At 44.9% G+C, this 19,315-nt stretch overlaps 1 protein-coding gene across 3 annotated transcripts in view; it reads right to left on the bottom strand.

Moving 5' to 3' along the window:
* setbp1 (SET binding protein 1) overlaps positions 1 to 18,527 on the bottom strand; it is a 37,920-nt gene extending 19,393 nt beyond the window's left edge. Inside the window, exons 1-3 of one of the 3 annotated variants that reach the window (XM_080895193.1) lie at positions 17,712 to 18,527; positions 16,820 to 16,885; positions 11,617 to 12,209 (exon numbers count right to left, since the gene is read on the bottom strand). In XM_080895193.1, coding sequence (XP_080751319.1) covers positions 11,617 to 12,051 — 435 coding nt within the window. In that variant the 5' untranslated portion in view covers positions 12,052 to 12,209; positions 16,820 to 16,885; positions 17,712 to 18,527. Of the gene's footprint in view, positions 1 to 11,616; positions 12,210 to 12,299; positions 12,340 to 12,454; positions 13,992 to 16,819; positions 16,886 to 17,711 lie in introns of those variants that run through there. The other 2 variants (XM_080895192.1, XM_080895191.1) reach the window with 2 other exon arrangements.
* Positions 18,528 to 19,315: the final 788 nt, after the last annotated feature.

Raw genomic sequence — 19,315 nt, 5'->3', positions numbered from 1 at the left:
CAATATCATACTCACATTGATAAAGAAAAGCAAATGAAAAACTCATTGCACATTACATTAGCCATGCATCTCATGTATTAGTGTATATTTCATGTATGTTTTTTTCTGCTTGTCATGGCATATGGAGTAAGGACACCTTAGCGTGTCACGCCACATGTCACATGTAAAATGCCTGCAAACAATTGTTAATGGATGACTAAATATATGTCTTGTAGAAGGACTCTGGTGTCTGCAAGGCAAGTTTTGAAGTTTGCGAAGGAACATTTTCATTGCTCGGTCTGAATGTTTCTGTGAATATCTCAAGTCCTCAGATGATCTCTGGCTTGTAAGGGTGTGGGGGAGTGGGGGTGGCAAGGAAGGAGACGGAGAACAAGTTAGAGAGCCACCGTAATGACATCCTCAGTGACAGGGAGAATGGGCAAAGTGAGACACAATAGTCTTAACCAATCAGACTGCCTGCCTCCCCTCAGGCCCCCTCTCACCAACAATAACGCCTTTGTGTGAGGCTGCACTCCACTCGTGTGTTCGCACACACACACACACACACAGACCGCAGCATCCTACACTTTCTCAGATGGTCACAAAAAGAGGTGGGTGAAGGAGAGCAGCACATCTACAACAACTACATGTATGCATATACAAACCTGCCAGAATTAATGTCTTTTAGCTAGCTAGAAACCTGGCTCTCTGTGTATGTGTGTGTGAGTGCGTGTGAGTGTGTACGTGCATTTCCCTTCAAGCCCAGGCACATGACTGCAGCTGCCCCCTCACTCCCTCATCTAAAGCAGCACCCCTCCTTGGTGTGGGTGAGAGGTCACACAAAGTGGCATTCCTCTCGGTCTGAGAGCGAGCGAGCACTGAGCAGAGGGGGAAGAGGGAAAGAGAGAGAGTAGAAAACACCAGGGGTCAAATAAGCAACAGAGCGGGGCAGGTAAAAGATGAGGAGCACGGGGCATTCGTGAGTGTGTATTTCAGTGCGTGCATGTGAACATTTTGTATGCCTGTGTGCTGAAATGGACCAGTAAACAGAGGACCCTTGTGGCTCTTCTTTGCTTCATAAACACAGCTGTTTGTTTAGTCTGAGCTGCCCCAAGGGACAGACACACAGACAGAGGGATAGACAGACACATTTATATCATTTATTCATGTCTGTATCCATACTTAAGAGACAACGAGCATAAACAGCAGAAGTGCAGCATGATTATTTTACAAATCCTGGTGCAAAGAGATAAAACTGGGCAGAAAGAAAAAGACTGTAAAAAGCAGCTGGCTTCCATGCTTTTGAATGTTCAGTGTGAAACATGTAGCGCATTGATGTGTTTATATAAAGTTCAGAATCTTTTCAAACCAAACACTTGAAGAATATTAACAGTTTTAGAGCCTGGCCAACATTGGAAGGGCTAGGTTGAAAATTTTTAGCGATACACTTCTACGATGTTTAGATTGTGTATCGATCTGATCCGCATTCAAAACACTGAATCGGAAGTCAGTGACGATCTACAGCTGATCCATTCAGTTTAGCTTTACAGCTTTAGCAGCAGTGCGTCAGGTGCTAGCAGGAGAACTAAAGCAGCATGAAGGAAGCTAAAAGCAAAGGTGTAACAGGGTGGAGGTATTTAATTGGAGCTCCACCGACAGCTTTTGTATCTTTACAACAGTTTTTGATTTGTGGTTAAGCGAGCTTCCTCTTTCTTTTAAACTTGATCTCACTGTCATATTTCATACAACACTTGTTGTACGGAAGGTTTTGCTAAAGTTACGGTAACATAACCTGTTATTTTTACACATTAACTATCTTCAGTAGGCTCCACTTCACACACAATGTGTGTGACGAGCAGTAAAAGGCGGTGCCCTCAGACTGAGGGCTCAAACATGCTTCTGTTGTGGTCGTACGGAAAGCTCTACCGTTCGTCTACATATATATATATTTATATATATATTGTATATGTATAATCTTTGATGTTTGTTTGCACTTCTGCTCGTCGCTCCCTTGCCTATTGCAGCCAATTAGCGCTCGGCATAGCCTCATGCATGCATGCTGCGTGGTGTTGGGTTTTTGGAGGATGGCACAAAAGCGTTTTTGCGTAGGTCGAAAACTGTTCAAAAGGACACAACTGCGGTACCGTAAATTAAGCATGAGCATCACCATATGTAACAGCAGTTTGCAGCAGCCTGATGACTTTCATACTGAGCTGAAAGCGAAACTAGTGCGTGATCTATCGGGTGACTAACACAAATACATTATTTACTTTTAATTTCATATGCTTTCAAATACCATGAATCCTCTTCAGTTTATCCAATTCTCAGTCATGTGGGGGCTGGAGCCTATCTCGGATACTAATAAATACCAATTCAGAAAATATTTATTTGCTACATTAAATTTTTTAATGTTGAAGTTGAGCCTTATGCATAAAAGAAAGAAATTCCAGGCTGTGATGAACAGCTTAATAATTTAATGCTGTTATCACACTGTGGCTTGGTATCGGTACCTATCATAAAGGAAGGATTACAACTGTAAAAGGTCGGCTTGGTGAATCTCTCGTATCCATCCGTGCAATACAATACATCAATACAGTGTAAAAAAAAAAATAAGTAGAGATGAATCCACTAAATTTGATGAAAACATTTGTAAATGCCAAAATGTCTTTTATCGAATTATGTGTTGTGAACACTGTAACCTCTTTTTCAGAAACACACACGCCCCCAACCTTCTGACAGGCACATCATAGACAGCTGATGGGCCCCATCAGATTTCACTGACAAACACACTTGCAGTGAGACACAGTGAAAGTCAATACTCGTCGCCTTCTTCCCTTCTCTTCCTTTGACTCCCCGTCTCCTTCACTCCTCTCACCAAACATCCGCATCTATTCCTGTCGGACCTCCTCTGAAAACCACAGCATACACTCCTCCTCACACAGACAGACACACACACACACTGACTAACCACAGAGGCAGAGGCATGATGGAGCCACACTAACAAAGCAGCCACCGGGAACACATGATGCTGTGACTCAACATCATCCGTGCCTGCAGAGGACATCAAAAATGGCTGCCCTCCAGATCATCCCACAGTCAAGTGAGTCACAGTCAACCGCTGTGCTGTCGCACAAATCAAATTCAGGCCTGTGTGTTTTCTATACAGTTTGCTCTTGATGTTTATTGCAATCTGTTCTTTTTGAAGACCTCAATGAATAAAAAAGGGCAAACAATGTCAAAATGATGTATTACAATTACGTTTTTATAAACAAGTCATAACTTCCAGTTGAGTTTACAACTATTCAACAGTGCAGTAATAAATATTTTATGCTTTTTATAAAATTATAGCCTGGATCAGTCATCAGTAAAGGGAGATTACACGATCTCTCGTTGGTTTTTCAGTCAATATCTACATTACAGGGATCATCCTGATGCTATAAAAAACGAGTTGGTAATGGAACAGTGGAAGTCTGTGAAAGTTGTGCTATTAGGCTGAAGCCCCCCTAGAGTGAGAAAAATAACAATGGCCCAGTGGCATAAAACCATGACAGCTTTGTGAAACTTAGTGATTTTGGCCACAGCAGCAAACAACAGCAAATGTGAGGTAAACATATGCTTATTATGCCTTATTTTAATTTCAGGAATGATATTCCAGGAAGTTTGACTTTTGTTCTTTTTATGACCCATATGAGGTTTTTAGACACGAGAACCACAAATATTGGTTTAGACATTGCACATGTTCTCACTACTAGAAATACTCTGGTTTAGGTGAGATTACTGCCTTACTAGAGGATTCAAATGGCAGGATAACCAGTCACTCGCTGTAAATTCACCAGATTATTAAATGGTAAGCATACTGGCACTTAAAGAGCTCTTGTAATGGAAGACTCAAAGCACTTTTTTCACAGCCATTTACACACACATTTATAGTGTACTTTATGCTATGCCTTTAAGGGCTTGCTGTCCAAAAGTCCGCTAGGGTCCACTTAGATCCCAGTGGCAAATTATGGTAAGTTGGTAAAAGTAAATGACATCTTCAGAAGGTGCGAGGGTCAGTGCAGACACCTGTCAGTTTTTTGTGACCACGTAGAGCTGTTCATGCCAACTTTTCATTATAATGCACCAACCAAGAATCCACCACAAGCAGCAGATTTTAGAGAAGTATAACAGGAATGACTGATGAATGATGTCCATTTCCATGTCTGCAACAGAGTATAACCTAGGCTTCATTATACGGACACATCAGAATCGAAGGGGCAGTTTGGGGCTGGGTCGTGAACGTGCAGACTGAGTGAGGCGGGGATTCAACCACCAACCTTTTAACTAGTAAATGACCTGTGCAATCAAATATCTGTTACACTGATACTGGTATAGTTCATACATCTACATTAGCCATATGCAAAAGGCCAATGCAGAGGTCCAAGTTTCCCATTCTTCCCTCACCTGCTTTCCTGTCTACACTACCCAATGTAGACAGGCATGATGCAAAAAAATAAAATATTGCAATATCACAGGTTTTGCAATTCAGAGCTAGCAGGTTAAATTAATCGAAGTTGATGTTTAATTGTAGCTTCAGACAGTTCTCACGTGCATCTCTGTTGGGTAATGTCACGCTGTTTGAAAAAGGCTGAAGCCTATCAGCTGTATCTTTAAAAGACAGAACCTGATATGTTTGTTTTGTTTTGGGTTTGTTTTGTTTTTGGAAAATATAAAAATATATTTGCCAGAAAAAAAAGGCAACACAAAATGCCTTCATGTTCACTGGCAGATGCTGCCTAAGTGACCCACTGGCATTTCTTTAAGTGTAGTTGCCTCAGGTCTTTATTAAAATGTACCTTCAGCTAGACTGCCTATTATTGCTGCCCTGCATCAGACTTAAGAGGAAAAGCAACCCACTGAGACTGGATACAATAGTGAATGAATAGGTCTTGACCTTTAGGACAGATTGAGAAGATGGTATGTGTGTGTCTGATTGAGAAATTAGCTACAGTTCCAACCAAATGGTCAACACAAACACACACACACATGCGCGTACACAGACACCAAATCCAGCCCTGAGGCTAAGAAAGCAAAGGCCAGACTCCAGTTGTCTCAACCCTGACCCACTCTCACAAACAAACAATACAGCACACACACACAGGCAGAAACACACAGCATACACACACGAACACACACAGACACTAGGGCTTATACAACTGTGGAGTTCAGCTATCACCTCGACTTCTGAATGTCCAGCAGGGTCAAAGTTCATCTCTTCTGCTGCCAGCCTTCAGCGCTCCTTTGTGTGTGTGTGTGTGTGTGTGTGTGTGTGTGTGTGTGTGTGTGTGTGTGTGTGTGTGTGTGTGTGTGTGTGTGTGTGTGTGTGTAGCATTTACATGTGCTCACTAGGAGTGACCTTGCAGAGTCATTCATTGTGGATACACTGCAGCACCAGCACTACCGCAGAGCTTATTAGGGAGCAGTCTTCCTTAGTGTGTGTGTGTAGATGTGTGTGTGCCCTTGTGTGTGTGTGTGTGTTGTAGGGACAGACAATCAGTTTCTGGGGATTCATCTCACTTCTGATAATAAGGCAAATGATTAAATTTTAGTAGGAAGACTTGGCTTGAGGGTTAGGGTTAAGCAAACAGTAGTTATATCCAAAGGAAATTAATGTAAGTCTGTGTTATGATGAATGTGAGCACGAGTGTGCCTGTGTTTGGAGGGAGAAAGGCCGATGAACAGATTGTGTTTTGTCTGGACTTTCTTCAGATTTGAGAGATACTGAAGAGCAGATCAGAGTTTAGACGCGAGGAGACGTGTCTGTGTGTGTGTCTGTGTGTGTTTCAAGTGTGCACGGGGTGTGTATGGGGGGTCAGACACAGATGGACAGCTGGTGTTTCAGCGGTGCTAAATCACTCACCCCTCCCCAGCATGCGAGCACACATGCACACAAACACATTCACATGTCCCATCCCCCCATCCACTACAGGGAAACGCCCCTTTAAAGCATTCCCGATCCGTACTCTCAAAGACAGCACAGTGAGGGCACACGTACACAAACACACACACTCACTCACACACACACACACACACACACGCACACACACACTGAATATAAAAGCCTGGGTCTTTGGACCACAGTGACAGTCACCAGAGAAAAAAACTCCAATATGACAGGTGGGTCAGGCCATATTATAGGTGATCATTTCATGTTCATACATATTCATAAATCAGTCAGGGGGTGCTCTCTGTGGGTAAGCACGATGCTATCCGCTCAAGCTGACGCCCGCACACACACACACACACACACACCCATACACACTCCTATTTTATGAGCTCATCAAGTCCCTCAGGTCACCAACCGCCATTTCAGCCAGGGATAAAAAAGCTCACATCAAAAGGCAAACCATTTCACACACACGCATGTGCACGTACTGCATACACACACTTGGCGTGGCGACTGTGGCAGCATTAATTTCCTTGTGAATGCACTTGACTAACACATAATAATCCCAAACACTGCTGGGAGACCACCAAGCAGCAACGTACACACACATAGCCAGGAGGACCACCAAGCAGAGGGGCTGTCAAGACAAGATAAGTGTGTGTCTTACCGTCGAGCTTTCGCGTGCACCCACTAATACACACACACACACACGCAGACACATATACACACAACAACAACAACACAAGGCCTGGTCTGGACTCCTGGAAAAGCTCTGGCTTATCTCTCCCCACAGATAGTGAAATGGATTAAGAGCCACATTTGGCACGTCCAGGGAACTGGACAGATAACCAGGAAAACACTCTCTCTAACTGCAATCGCTGTTCAACATGATTTGTATGTATGTGTGTGTGTGTATAGAAGAGATAGTAAAAGAGTGGATGTATTTTAGCTAGCGCACGCTCCCCCATGTGAAGGCATCGGACCGCTAACTGTGTGTCAGTGTGTGTTTCTAAGTGTGTGTGTGTGCGCGTGAGAAGAGTGTGTGTCTGGAGGAGTGATGCAGTGGTTGACCCAGGACCCAATCCATTAAAACACACACATTCATCTTCCAAACACACACAGCGCGCCCAGACAAAGAGCCGTGTGTGAGAGGACGTTCAGCATGTGTGTGATGTCAGCTGGAGACAGAGAAGGGGAGCCCATCATATCCCGTTAATGTGTGTTTGGGTCTGTCCTCTGACACACTACGCTTCCTCATTGACTCCTCGGTTATGGATGCTCGCTATGAAGATGATAGGTGGATGAAACTCCCCTTTCCCTTCCCTTTAAGACAGGCTAACTCTGCTCTTTTCTCTTGCCTTTGCAGCCATGTTCACTGCATAATAAATAGCATTTTATAGAGAGCGGTAAATAAATCCAGGCCATTATTGGTCATCATTGACAGGCGTAGAGTCAAATGAATATAACTTTTAAGCCTATAAAATGTGATGCACTGCACTGTGCACTGTAATTATCAATGCCAGCGATGGATCCGTGCGGTATTTAAATTTTACACTGTGAATATGGACAATCATATAAAATGGTCAGGGGTAAATACTAATACAAGGGATTGCAAGCACAGCCTTTGTTGACATTCTGCCACGTCTCTAGTGTAAAAATGCAATTTGCATAACTCGGATTTATCTTTTTAGGCTGCTGTTTTTGGGGTTTGCAAAACGACAGCTTTCCCACATGGAATAACCTAAAATTTTAATGTTATTACAAGTCAGCAGAGGGAAGAGAGGAGAAGGGGCCTTTCTGACGGCAGATTCTTAGGCTGCTACAAAAGAAAGAATGGCTAAAAAACACAATTTCCATCTGTTTCTTTGCACCATTCTACATGTTTGCCTTCTTATCTGTCTGCCTGTCTCTTTCCCTCTCTGTCTATTAGAGTCAAATCTCTGTCTTAATGGGCTTCTATTGTATCCTGCCTCTCCCCCTCCTCTATTCACCACACTACCACACGCATATACACACTCCCTCTGAGGAGGCCCCTTAACCAGGCTCTCCATATGCCTGACCCCCACCTCCTTTCTCCTCCTCCTCCTCGTTCCACGACCCCCTTCCCCTCTACCCCTCTCTCTTGCTCACACTCTGGCTTCTGCTCTGTTGCTGCTGCTGCTGCTGCTGCCCCACGCTGCCATCTGCTACAAGACAACAGAGGGTGAAAGAGAGAGAAAAGCACGATGAAAGACAGTGCTTGGAAAGAGGAAGACATAGGGAAAGAAAAGCTGGAGGGGGAAACGTGTGGAAAGAGAGATTGATTAAAAGAATAGAGGGAGAAAGCATATATGTGGACACAATACAACAGAGAGGAGAGAGGCTGTCCATCTGCTCCCCCTCACCTCCCGTCCCCCTCCTGACTCACAGCCTCACGTACACCACAAAGAGAGTATTTAACCTCAACACACACATACAGAAAAAGAGTGAGACAGAAAAAGCAGCCCGGCCTCTCTCTTTAACCCGTTCCTCTCCACTGAGCCTGCCTGTATTACACCCTTGGGGTGGCAGGTGATGGCTAGATGGAGGGAAAGGATGTAAGGGGGAAAGAGAGGGGGAGAGGGATGGTGGGGGTGTGATTGAGGGACAGAGTGCAAGGGATGAAGGGTTGAAACTGATCTGAATCAACACCAACACATCCTCCACAACCCCCCTCTCCCCTCCCCAAACCTCAAACCTCAATAGAGACCAGCTTGCTGCCCGTGTCACTATGACAACCCCTGTCAATCATACTGTAGCAGTGGGCTTCCCAGTGGGGGCCGATGGCGCTAGATTAGGAATGGCTGCTAAAAACATCACAGCGCCGAGCTCAGCTCATTCAGCTTACTAATGGATGTAAACACTGAAATTTTTCAGAGGCCTGTTCATACTTTATTTACAGAAAAGCTCAGACAAGAATACACATCCTGAAGACAACTACTGGAAATTGTGGCTGTAAATCACACTGAAATCTGCCAGCAACAAAGAAATGACCATGAATTTCTTTTCCAAGCCAGTGTTCCAATTGTTGGAAAAACACAAGTGTAGAGCAATCATGTTGGCGAGCAATCTTTACGTAAACTGTTGTCTACCAATTGCAAATATCTATAAACAACCAAAAACTTAGAGAGGACTAGAACGATCCAGCAATTCATTAAAAAACGTAAAAAACAAAACCTTTTCCCATAAAGATATTATGAAAGTGCAACTTGTCAAAGCCATTTTCACACATGAAGTCTGGACAATTGTAAAGTTACAAAATTTGTTTTATTTCACATGTAATACACAACACTACTGGAAATGCTTTGTTTGTTCGGGTTAGCATTAGCATTGCTGCCTGGATAGGTCACTCGTGGGGCGACACTTGACACCCACTCACTCCCAGTTTATTTAGAGAACAATCTGCTCGCTGAGTTGTGACTTAACAACCTGCCAATAATGCATTTTTTAATTCTACTTTATCGACCGAGGCGCTCATTGAATTGACGTGTTGCAGGGTTTCATTATGCACCAAATTACTAAGACATGGGGCACGGCACTGTCAATTGAAGATTTCACCAGAAGCAGCATTTGTAGTGAATAATGTCATCGGAAAAAGTTGATCCTTGATTGATACTACAAAAAACAATCAGCTGAAATACTCATTTCCAACAGTATCGATGTCAGCAGCACCGGCTTAGCTTCCTCCAGCTGACAGAGAACTTCATACAGCACCTCTGCAAACAGACAGGCGTGCAGCCGCTGCCCTCACTAGCAGCTGAACACGTGAACACACGAATACTAGCAAAACACGTAGCAAAGCATCTTAAAGTTTGAAACCCCCAATCTTTACGAAGAGTTTCCTGAGGTTAATAAAGTTCTCATTTCAACAACAGAAATTTGCCAAACAATAGTCAGAAGTTTTGCCCTGGCCAGTTTAACTATTAGCAATTATATGACAGCCATATTAGCCAAATTAGTTAGGTTATCATAAGGTAGCGGCTAAAGTAGCAGCTATTGCTAATGCTAGCGGCAAACTTTATTCACAATCCTGCCTATCGGTGTGTAAACTACTACTAAACTACTATAACTACTGCTACTAAACAGTGATAAGTTGACAGGGTAATAGAACTATTTGTGTCTAATAAGTATATTATGAAAGGTCCACAGGCAGCTAGACAGAAACAGTGCTCAGCAGCTTTGCTCAGCAAAGAATTATGATACCAAGTAGTCAGAAGCAGAGGTATAAATGAAACAGGGCTGTAGCTGATTACATTTGACTGGACCATCATTTGTTCTAATATATATTTTTAAAATGTGCCTCTTAATTTTGGAATATAAATGTCGTGACGAGTACCAAATATTTTCACGGGTATCGGTATCAAGTTTAAAATTCTACTGTTTTGACATGCCTACTGTCAATAGAAATAAAAAAATTAGTTTTCTTTGTGTTTATTCTCACTACTCATGACACTCCACTTGTAAGCTAAACACTTAAAACTACAATACAGCCTTTAAACACATCATAAAAGCTAAAGTCAACAAAGATTTCTTTTTTTTTTTACTAAAGATATTTCAAAGAACCCTTCGCTATATTAAAAACTAACCTCATATGCACTCTAGTCTGCGGTTTTGTCTATTTTCTGCTGTCTTCTTCCTGCCATATGATTGCACTTATTTCTGCCACTCTTGCCCTCGCAGGTGCTGTACCACACTGCTTGACAGCCATAAACTAAACTTTTATTGAAAACAATTTCAATAAAAACTTCTTTAATAGCCTAACAATACCTCTGTAGCTAGCAGGGTGGCAGATAATTCGATGGTGACTAGCCTGAATGCGCGAACCCTTTCAAGTAAAATGAAAGCCCCAAATAGCTGAATGCTGCGCTTGTTTTCACTGCCTTACTCTAAATCCATCTACTTGAGAAAAATGAGAAAAACATCCCAACAAGTGACAATATCATGTTCATCTTGGAGCAGCCCTCGCTTGAACTTTGACCCAAAGCGTTTACTGAATGGAGACTAGGCAGGACTGTTATTGACACTGATGAAAAAACACCAATCACGGGCGCGTCTCACGAGCCAATTAAGAGCCGAAGCCACAGAAGTGAGGCACAGCGGAGGAAAACACGACACAACATCATGTTGACAACATGACGCCTTTACTCCTGCTTGGCCTGTCGAGCTCGGTGACATCGAGATGGCTGTCAGGTTTGGACACACACACCACTGTGTAGGTCAACACACACTGCAACACTAGATTCCCCCAAGGACCTGTACAACACCAGTATAGTGTGTAGAGGGTGTGATGGAGGCAAGAGGAGGGGGGCGGCGTTGAAGGCACTGACCCGCAAAAGCTGATTTCATTAAAGGGAAGGAGAGGAAAGGAGAGGAGAGGAGACAGTAAAGGTCTCTGTGTATATGACCACAAATGGAGAGAGCAGACGCCAGCTGTCACTTGCTTATGTCAGCCCTATTCTCAGCTCTTATGTGAGTGTGTGTTGTGTGCTTGTATGTGTGTCGCTGTGTGATCTCAGTTAGGCTGGTTTCAATTACGGGGCAAACTTTGACCCCGTGTAACCAAGCCGGGAAGGGAGCTACCGAGAAAGGTGTGTGTGAGAAAGGGAGCGGTCAACTCAGAGATCTCGAGAGTGAGAGAAGCCTTTTTTTTCACTCAATAACGCTCAAACTTGCATCACAGTGTCATGACTTACCCTTTTTCTGGGGGGCCCTCGTTCTTCTTCCTTTGGGGCCCGCCCCGCCCCTCCTCCACTACCTGTTCGCCCCTGCCGTCCCCCTTTGCCCTCTCCAACTGCAGGTCTGATGGTCGTCCGGATCTCCGGTGGGCAAATGTAGTTCTCAAGGCTCTTTGGGGGCTTCTTGGTGCGCTTGGTGGTCTGTATCTTCAGCTTTAGACTTCCTTCCTGGAAACTTGCTTCCTTGATGGAGAACTCCTGCTCCTCCATTAGCCCGTCCCCCTGTTCCTCTAACCCCTCACCTTCACTGATGGCACCGTTAATCACATCATCGCTGCGTGCCAACCCGATGCCTCCTGCTCCTTCTTGGTCCCCTTCATTTGGCCCCACCCTACCTCCCTGAAGGTCAGCCTCTTTGGGTCGGGCTGAGCCAACCAGATCCCTTTGCTCCATCCACTCTCCCACCAGAGCCAGTCAGGATGGGGGAAGCCTTGGCAGCCAGCCAATAGGAAGATAGAAAGCAGTAGTCTGTCGGGCTGGTTGGTTGTTGTCAATCAGCTACTGAGGTTGTGTTGATTGTCCCACAGGAACACAGCGAAGCCAGGGACAGTCTGCAGAAAGAGCAGGTGAATGACATAATTAGGAAAAAAGGGCGTATGAGACCCGTTCCGTCATCCCCATAGCTTCCATTCCACTGCTACCTCTCAGCACAGGCCTGTTCTCTGTCATCGCCATCATTGCCTGCCTGTTAAGTATGAAGACAAACACACACTCATCACAGAGCTGCAGAGGCATGCTGCCTAGCTATCATTTGCATTTTGTACCTCGCATAAACAAACTCATTTCTGACACCCACTTGCCTTCCTCTCTTCCTGCTCTCTTCTTTACTCCCTCTTTGCTAAATCTTCTCTCTCACCCTTCATTACTTATTCCATCCTTGTGACAGATCTGAAGCGGAGCTGCGCAGACACTAGAGTGATCAGTGCAAAATAAGACATTCCTCTTCTCTGCACTAAAACCAGGCTGAAGTTAGCCTGAGGACACAACACAGAAAAAAAATGAACGAAGCTGGCTCCGTTTTTTTTGTTGTTGTTTTTTTCTTCTTCAGAGGAGTGAAGGAGGAGGGAGGGGAACACACAAGGGGGGAAAGGAAAAGCAGCAGAGAAAAACGGAGAGAAGGAATCTAAATTCTTTCCCCAGATGTGGTTTACGAGCTGGTCTGGAAAAACTAGCGTCTGAACCATTTTACACACGCATGCAGCCGCATTGCTACACACATACACAGTAAAAAAAAACAGTGCGCGCATCCACACAGACGCACATCCAAAATGACAACGTTGCCATACACATGCTGCACCCCCTGCTGCTATTCCTGCTCTCTGGAGAAAAACACTGTGGCCGCTGCTTGTCAGGAGGATTCAGGATTTCTGTTTTGGATCATTGCACGTGCAGACACAGATCCATATTACACGCTCACGCCATACGTACATACACACGTGCGCTTGCACAGGCCTACTTACACACAGGCGTATAAACAGAAAGCAACCAAAACAAACAGTGGACTACACTTCTCACTACAGCTCGAGGGAATCCCATCAGTCAATATGACATGAGGCATGACTGAGTGGGAAGTGGGGAATGCTGTCTCACATGCTGAGCTTAGCCTGACACCATTTACACTGATGTGAACCCAGACTAGACCACTACCTGTCGACATGACTCAAGTAAAGGGATCTTGCTTCCCGCAGACTTAAAAAGATCTGAAAGAGCACAACTGGCTCAGAGCATATATCAAGATTTGCATACCTATTAACCTAATACACTCCCTGGCATGACTACTACAGTCATTTTCCTTTAGCTGTATGTGTTTTCTCAGTGTGCTGTACTGTACCAGCCCACGCTACTGTACAAACAGCTGATCCCATCATAATATCTAAGGGGCCTCAGAGCACATGCTTGCAGTGTGACTGAGCAGTCTTAATCCACAGCAAATTTTCCAACAAACCATTGCAAGACTGCACACAGTGTCCAGCTCTCAAAGTTAGCCGTGTGTCCTTTTTCTTCTGCATGCCCTTAAATTAAAAAAAGTCAAAAAAGACTTGTTTCAACGAACCCTCTCTTTAACCGTAAAGTTTGCCAATCTGAAACCACTTACAAGGGTTATTGATGTAGGTTCTGGTAGCCCAGTGGCGGTCAAGGATCAAAAAATTTAAGGGAGCGTAACAGCGGTTTTGCATGTTTAAGCTTATGAAGCCCAAATTGCTCACATGGCTGTACTGCCAAACATTTCCCAAAGCACATTAATACATTCTCAGATTGATTTCCTACCTTGGAAATCACAGGTTTTCATTCAAAATAACTGGTTTTTAAACTTAGCTCCTCGACAGCAGCCTGTTTAATGGAAGAATATACCAAATTCACTTTTTTTGCTTTTTTTGGGGGGGGGGGGGGTGACATCGTGACAACTAAGAATTTAAGTGCAAAGCTTTCTTGGCAGGGTAAAATTTCACATCCCAGAGCCTCCTAACACGAGTCTTCAAAGCAGACTGTGCTCAGTGCACAACCACACCATGGCAAGTGTTACATCAATCAGTAACACTGAGACATAAATAATGCTCAGTTTGATGGATAGCCTGTTTCAAGAGTGATTTTGCATACACCCTGCCAGCAAGAATGAAAACTGCTGACTGCCTGGAAGTTAGAAACTCATTCCCGCAAACTCCACAGCCATCGCCGTGCTTGTACAATCACACTTTTAAGCATACAAAGTTTTACAGATATAAACAAAAGGCGGTGCAGTCCAGGTGTAGTCCCAGCCTGGTCTTACAGTGCCCACATGACCCCCTTTGGTCCTTCAGGAACCTCCCAGTTCCTAATGTCAGCTCGGTGACTCGCCCTAATGGCATGTGTGAAAGCTGCCCTGGATGTCATGTGACTGAGGACAAAGACAGGAAAAAGAGACAGCTGCCAATCACAACATCACTCACTCAGTCACACACACACATTAAATAGACACACATCCACTCTGTGCCTACGACTTAGTACCCCTTCACAGCTATCGCTCAGTATGACAGCAAAATGGCATCGTGCATTAGTACAATTCTGGTCATTCTGGGCCATTACTGCATAAGCCCCTTAGCTGGGTCATGACTATTCCTTCTCCCCTCCCTGCTCGCTACCCTAAGCGGTGTTAGTTCTGTTACTGGCAGACAAGCTGAGAGTTTATGTAAGACTGACCCCTCCTCGGGCCTCCCTCACTTACTTAGCCTGAGCCTCACTGTCTCCTCTCCCCGCTCTCACTCTCTCTTTTATGCACACAAACACAGCGATGCACACACACACATACACGCACACACACCTCGACCAGCCTCAGACAGCAGGGTGATTGTAAGAGGCCAGACTCGCTGCATAAATAGCTTTATTATGTTCTCAAAACTGCCAGTGCTAACCAGCTTCCCTCTTAAATAGCATAAGGTCATTGCCTGTGCTGGATGTGAAAGGCTGTGAATGAGACAGTCCTCCAACATTTCGCCTTGTACTTTTACCGACAATTATGATAAAGCATTGATAATGGAATACAGATGGACAGAACGGTGATGGTGAACGATACAGACGGCAGACAAAACAGGTAGGGGAGTCCAAGTGTGAGCGAGAGACACAGAGCGGGAAAGAGAGAGAGAGAGAGGGATGGCAGCAGAAACACAACCTTTTAAGGCTGCATACCCAGCAGCCCAGTGCCTGAGGTGCACACACAAATAGCTCATACACAAATGCAGACAGATGCACGCGCGCACACGCACCAAACGCCTGCGTGATTGCACAAGGTGAATATCCTTTTTTTTTTTTTTTTTCATGCTTTTTTATGCAAACGTAGCAGAAGCACGACCATCCCTGGATGTAGATGAGCATCTTGGTGTGAGCTGATGATCCTAGTCTGGCTGTCATTTGCAGTTTTTTTCCCCTTATTTTGTTCCTCGGGCTCTCAAGTGAAGTGTAGCCACATATGCCAATGTTTCTAGAAGGTTCCAGTCTTTGCTTGGAGACAAACCAAAGAGAATGGGCCCAGATTTCTAGTATTCACAAGTCCAATGGGCACAGCATGAGGTTTCAAGTTTGATGTCTATTAGTCCCTCGGAGCAGAGCGAGGTGATGGAAGCCCTAAAAAGTGCCTATTTGGTTTTTTTCCCAGCAGGATAAATGCATATATATATTTGGATATGAAATACAAAATAAAGCCCTCTCTCTCTTTCTCTCTCTCTCCCCAGTTCATGTGCATGTGTTCAGCTGCAGGGCAGCGAGAAGGACAATCGTAAAATATCATGTGTGGGACAGCCATAATTGAAAAAGATGGCCTTAAAGCTGCTTCACGCAGTCACGCGCGCACATCCACTGGATGAGCCATATGCCAGGTAGCACTAAAACCATCCTCACGTAACTCCCCGGCTGAAGCAGATGAATGTTAAACCATTTTAACTGCAGCAGAAGCCACAAAATGGCTGTCAGCAAAAACACCTCCCCTACTCCCCAACTGTCTTCCTCCTTCCCCTCACCTCACTCCCCCTCAACCTCTGTTCTCTCCCCTCTCCTCATTGCTACCTCTTCCCTTTCCCCTCCACCTCCCTATCCCTCCCTCCCCTCTTTCTGTGCGCTCTGCCAAAAGGTGCTCCAGTGCTGATATTCTGTTAAGAGAGCCTGCCAACAGTTAGATTTGTCCTTGGATCCCGTTCACATTCCCTCCTCCCCCACCCACCTTCTCTGTTATCCTATTTCGACCCAAGGTATCCAGCGCAGAAGGGGATACACCTAATCGATTTCTCATACTTTAATTTAAAGGTGGCATGCAGGCATCTCATTACTTAACCGGGAGTCTAATAGCCTGTTTCATACTTTCGCACCACAAAAATGCCGCCAGGTCTGGGGGAGCTGAAACTGTTAACAAGACAAGATCGATGGTTCCATCCGAGCTTGAATCACCTCTATTATCCGTTCCTCAGCCTCCTTTCCTTCCACCTACTCACGCACCTCTCTTACAGTTGTCCTTTACTTTAACCCTTGTTCTTTTTCTTTTTATAAAATCAAGCCCTCATATATATCCAAGAGAACCTGATCGCACGTCAGCCCGCAGTGAGACTTGGTCATGTTTATCCATTGATCTTTTGGTGGTCTGGTTGTGACAGAGGTTTCTAGGTGCTAATGATAACCACCGACCCCCGGTCCTTACCTTCCTCCACAGGGCCATGGCATTTGGACACGTAGTTTCTGACACCCACGTGAAATTGATGACCTGCTGATAAATGCAACCACAGTGGGCAGAGCTGTTTTACCAAGCTACTACATTTGGGCACACATCTGTGATGACGATGCTACAGTTTGTGCACACTGTGCTACTAGTAAAAAATGATGATAATCAGAATAAAGATAAAGTCAACATGACATCACATTTTTCCCTCTAAAACAACAACAACAAAAAAACACTGAAAACATTTAGAAACAAACATGCAAACAAAAATCACAGCTTAACTTCAGATAAAGGAACAACTGACAGGTCGAAAGAGTGACAACCATCTGCTTGCTGCATGCCACAGATTGTGATGCTATGTGATGGACTGTCCATGTCAGTGAAGGCGCAGGTGGTCCACTACAGCAGAAACAGATTTAAACTTAAGAGGCCGAGCTGTGGTTGAGTTAAACCCTGATCTGAGCAGTGGACACTTTATCCCATTGGCCTTAATTGGTTGTTTTCTCTTACCCGCCCCTACCACCACCATCTAATTACCAAGGTATTACACAGTAATAACAGATGGAGACCGAGTAGTACCACAGTTGTTTGGGGCTGGTGTGCGTCTCGTTGAGTGGTGGCGCGAGCATGTGCGCGCGTGCGCGTGTGTTTCGGGCGATTTTGCTGGCATGTGACTGCAAGCAATTTCACATTTAAGGAATAACAGTCTCGCGGGCAGAATGTGGAAGGCTTTGTAGGAGGTGACAGGCAGCTCAAACAGCACACATGGAAAGCAGACACAGGCGGCCAAGTGGCGTTACAAACACGAACACAGTTTTTCACCGGAGAGGTGCATTCAGGTGTGGAATGTGGTCAGTCAACCGGGGCTACTTACCCATGTCTAATGTTGTCTCACACTCGGCTCTAACGTGTAAATATTTTATCACGATCATTTACAATCCATTTAGAGACATTTTACGAAAGCGACGGATGGGGTGACAGCCTCCCGTGGAGCTGTCAAACGGTGCCAGAAGAGACGGATATGTTTTTTGACAGAAAATCCCGGGGAAAATGGCGTCAACGGTGCTTTGGAAAGCAAAGAGCGAAAAAAAGAGAGCGAGAAAATAGGATTTGCAGTCGATCTGGTGGCAGAATCAAGGTAGCCGCACAGGGGAGGAGAAAAAATCCAATCGGAAACTTGGGTCCAGTTCCTGGTAGAAATAAGATCTTTAGAGGCTCTGGCGTGTTGACTCGCGCTGTGGAGAGCCGCCGCTGACGCCGCCGCCGTGCGCACTGAATCTCCGATGCCTTGCGGGATCGCTGGTCACTCGGGGAGCTTGCACGGCACTGAGATCCCTCGCAAATCCGCTACTCGGCTGGTTTGGGAGGAGGAGGGGGTGAGAGCAGGACTGTTACTGCAGTCAAAACAAGCCCGCATCCGACTACAAGCCCAAATCCAGCAGCGGGGGGTGGAATTTCAGCGACAAGACCGCGCTTTTAGTCGTCAGTGGGCTGCACAAGAGGCAGGAGATGGTGGTGGGGGTTGCTCGTCGCCGGTTGCACTGGGTCAAGCTTTTCTCTACCTCTCTCTCTCTGTGCCTCTCTCTCGCTCGCTCTTGCTCTCTCTCTCTCTGCTTTTCCGATCGGTGAATGTCAGGTCCCGGAGCCTGGTGTCTGGTAATGATCTCACCCAGCAGACTAAAAGCTCTAGCAGAGCAAAGCAGAGGGGAGAGATGAGAAGAGGAGGAGCGACATCGCCTCCCCCTGGCAGCAAACAACCTCAACGAGTCTCCCTTTTCCCCCCTTTTTTTCTTTTTTTTTCTTTTCCAAACCTCCCCCTAATTCCCAGGGCTTTCTCCCGTGGGACTGCTCTCATACTGGCACGGTGTTATTTTAATGTAATGCAAATAGGGAAAGCAACATCTGGCAAAAGGCTTGTTGTTTTGACTGAGTCACTGCTGTGAGGAGAAACATGTTTGGCACTGGTTTTCAACAGGTTCAGATACGTACCTGCATACAGAGCAGAAGAGACTGCGACTGAAATAAATATTTTAAGGGAAATATGCATCTGATACTATGTAACTGTAGTCTACTGAGCCTGGCTTTAAAATGCCTGAATTGTAATGATAAATAAATATTTAATGGTCTTAGAGCTGTGGGATTTGATTAATTGGCTGGACATAAACAAACAGGGGTAAAATATGGACTACAGCTAAGTTTGAGTGAATATAATTTGTAGGCAAACTAAGAGTTGGTGTTTAAATTCACTAAAGTTTCATTAAAGTTGTAGATTTTTTTTTATTGTTATGCATTGGTGTTTTGGGGCTGTTGACTTCTGAAGTGGGGGCAAGCCAGAAAAAGTTTGAGAATCACTGTCTCAGAGCAATTATACCAGACAACAGATGTTAATTCGGCTCAACATCTGGCCAGTCCTGTTTGAATCAGCATCTGAGCTACTGTGGCTTCATTTGAACACTAACCGGGCACCTGCATGAACAA

The sequence above is a fragment of the Rhamphochromis sp. 'chilingali' genome, assembly GCF_963969265.1.
Source record: "Rhamphochromis sp. 'chilingali' genome assembly, chromosome: 10".
In the NCBI taxonomy this organism is placed as follows: domain Eukaryota; kingdom Metazoa; phylum Chordata; class Actinopteri; order Cichliformes; family Cichlidae; genus Rhamphochromis; species Rhamphochromis sp. 'chilingali'.
Note: the sequence above shows the minus strand (reverse complement) of the source record. Positions and strands in the feature narration are given on the sequence as shown.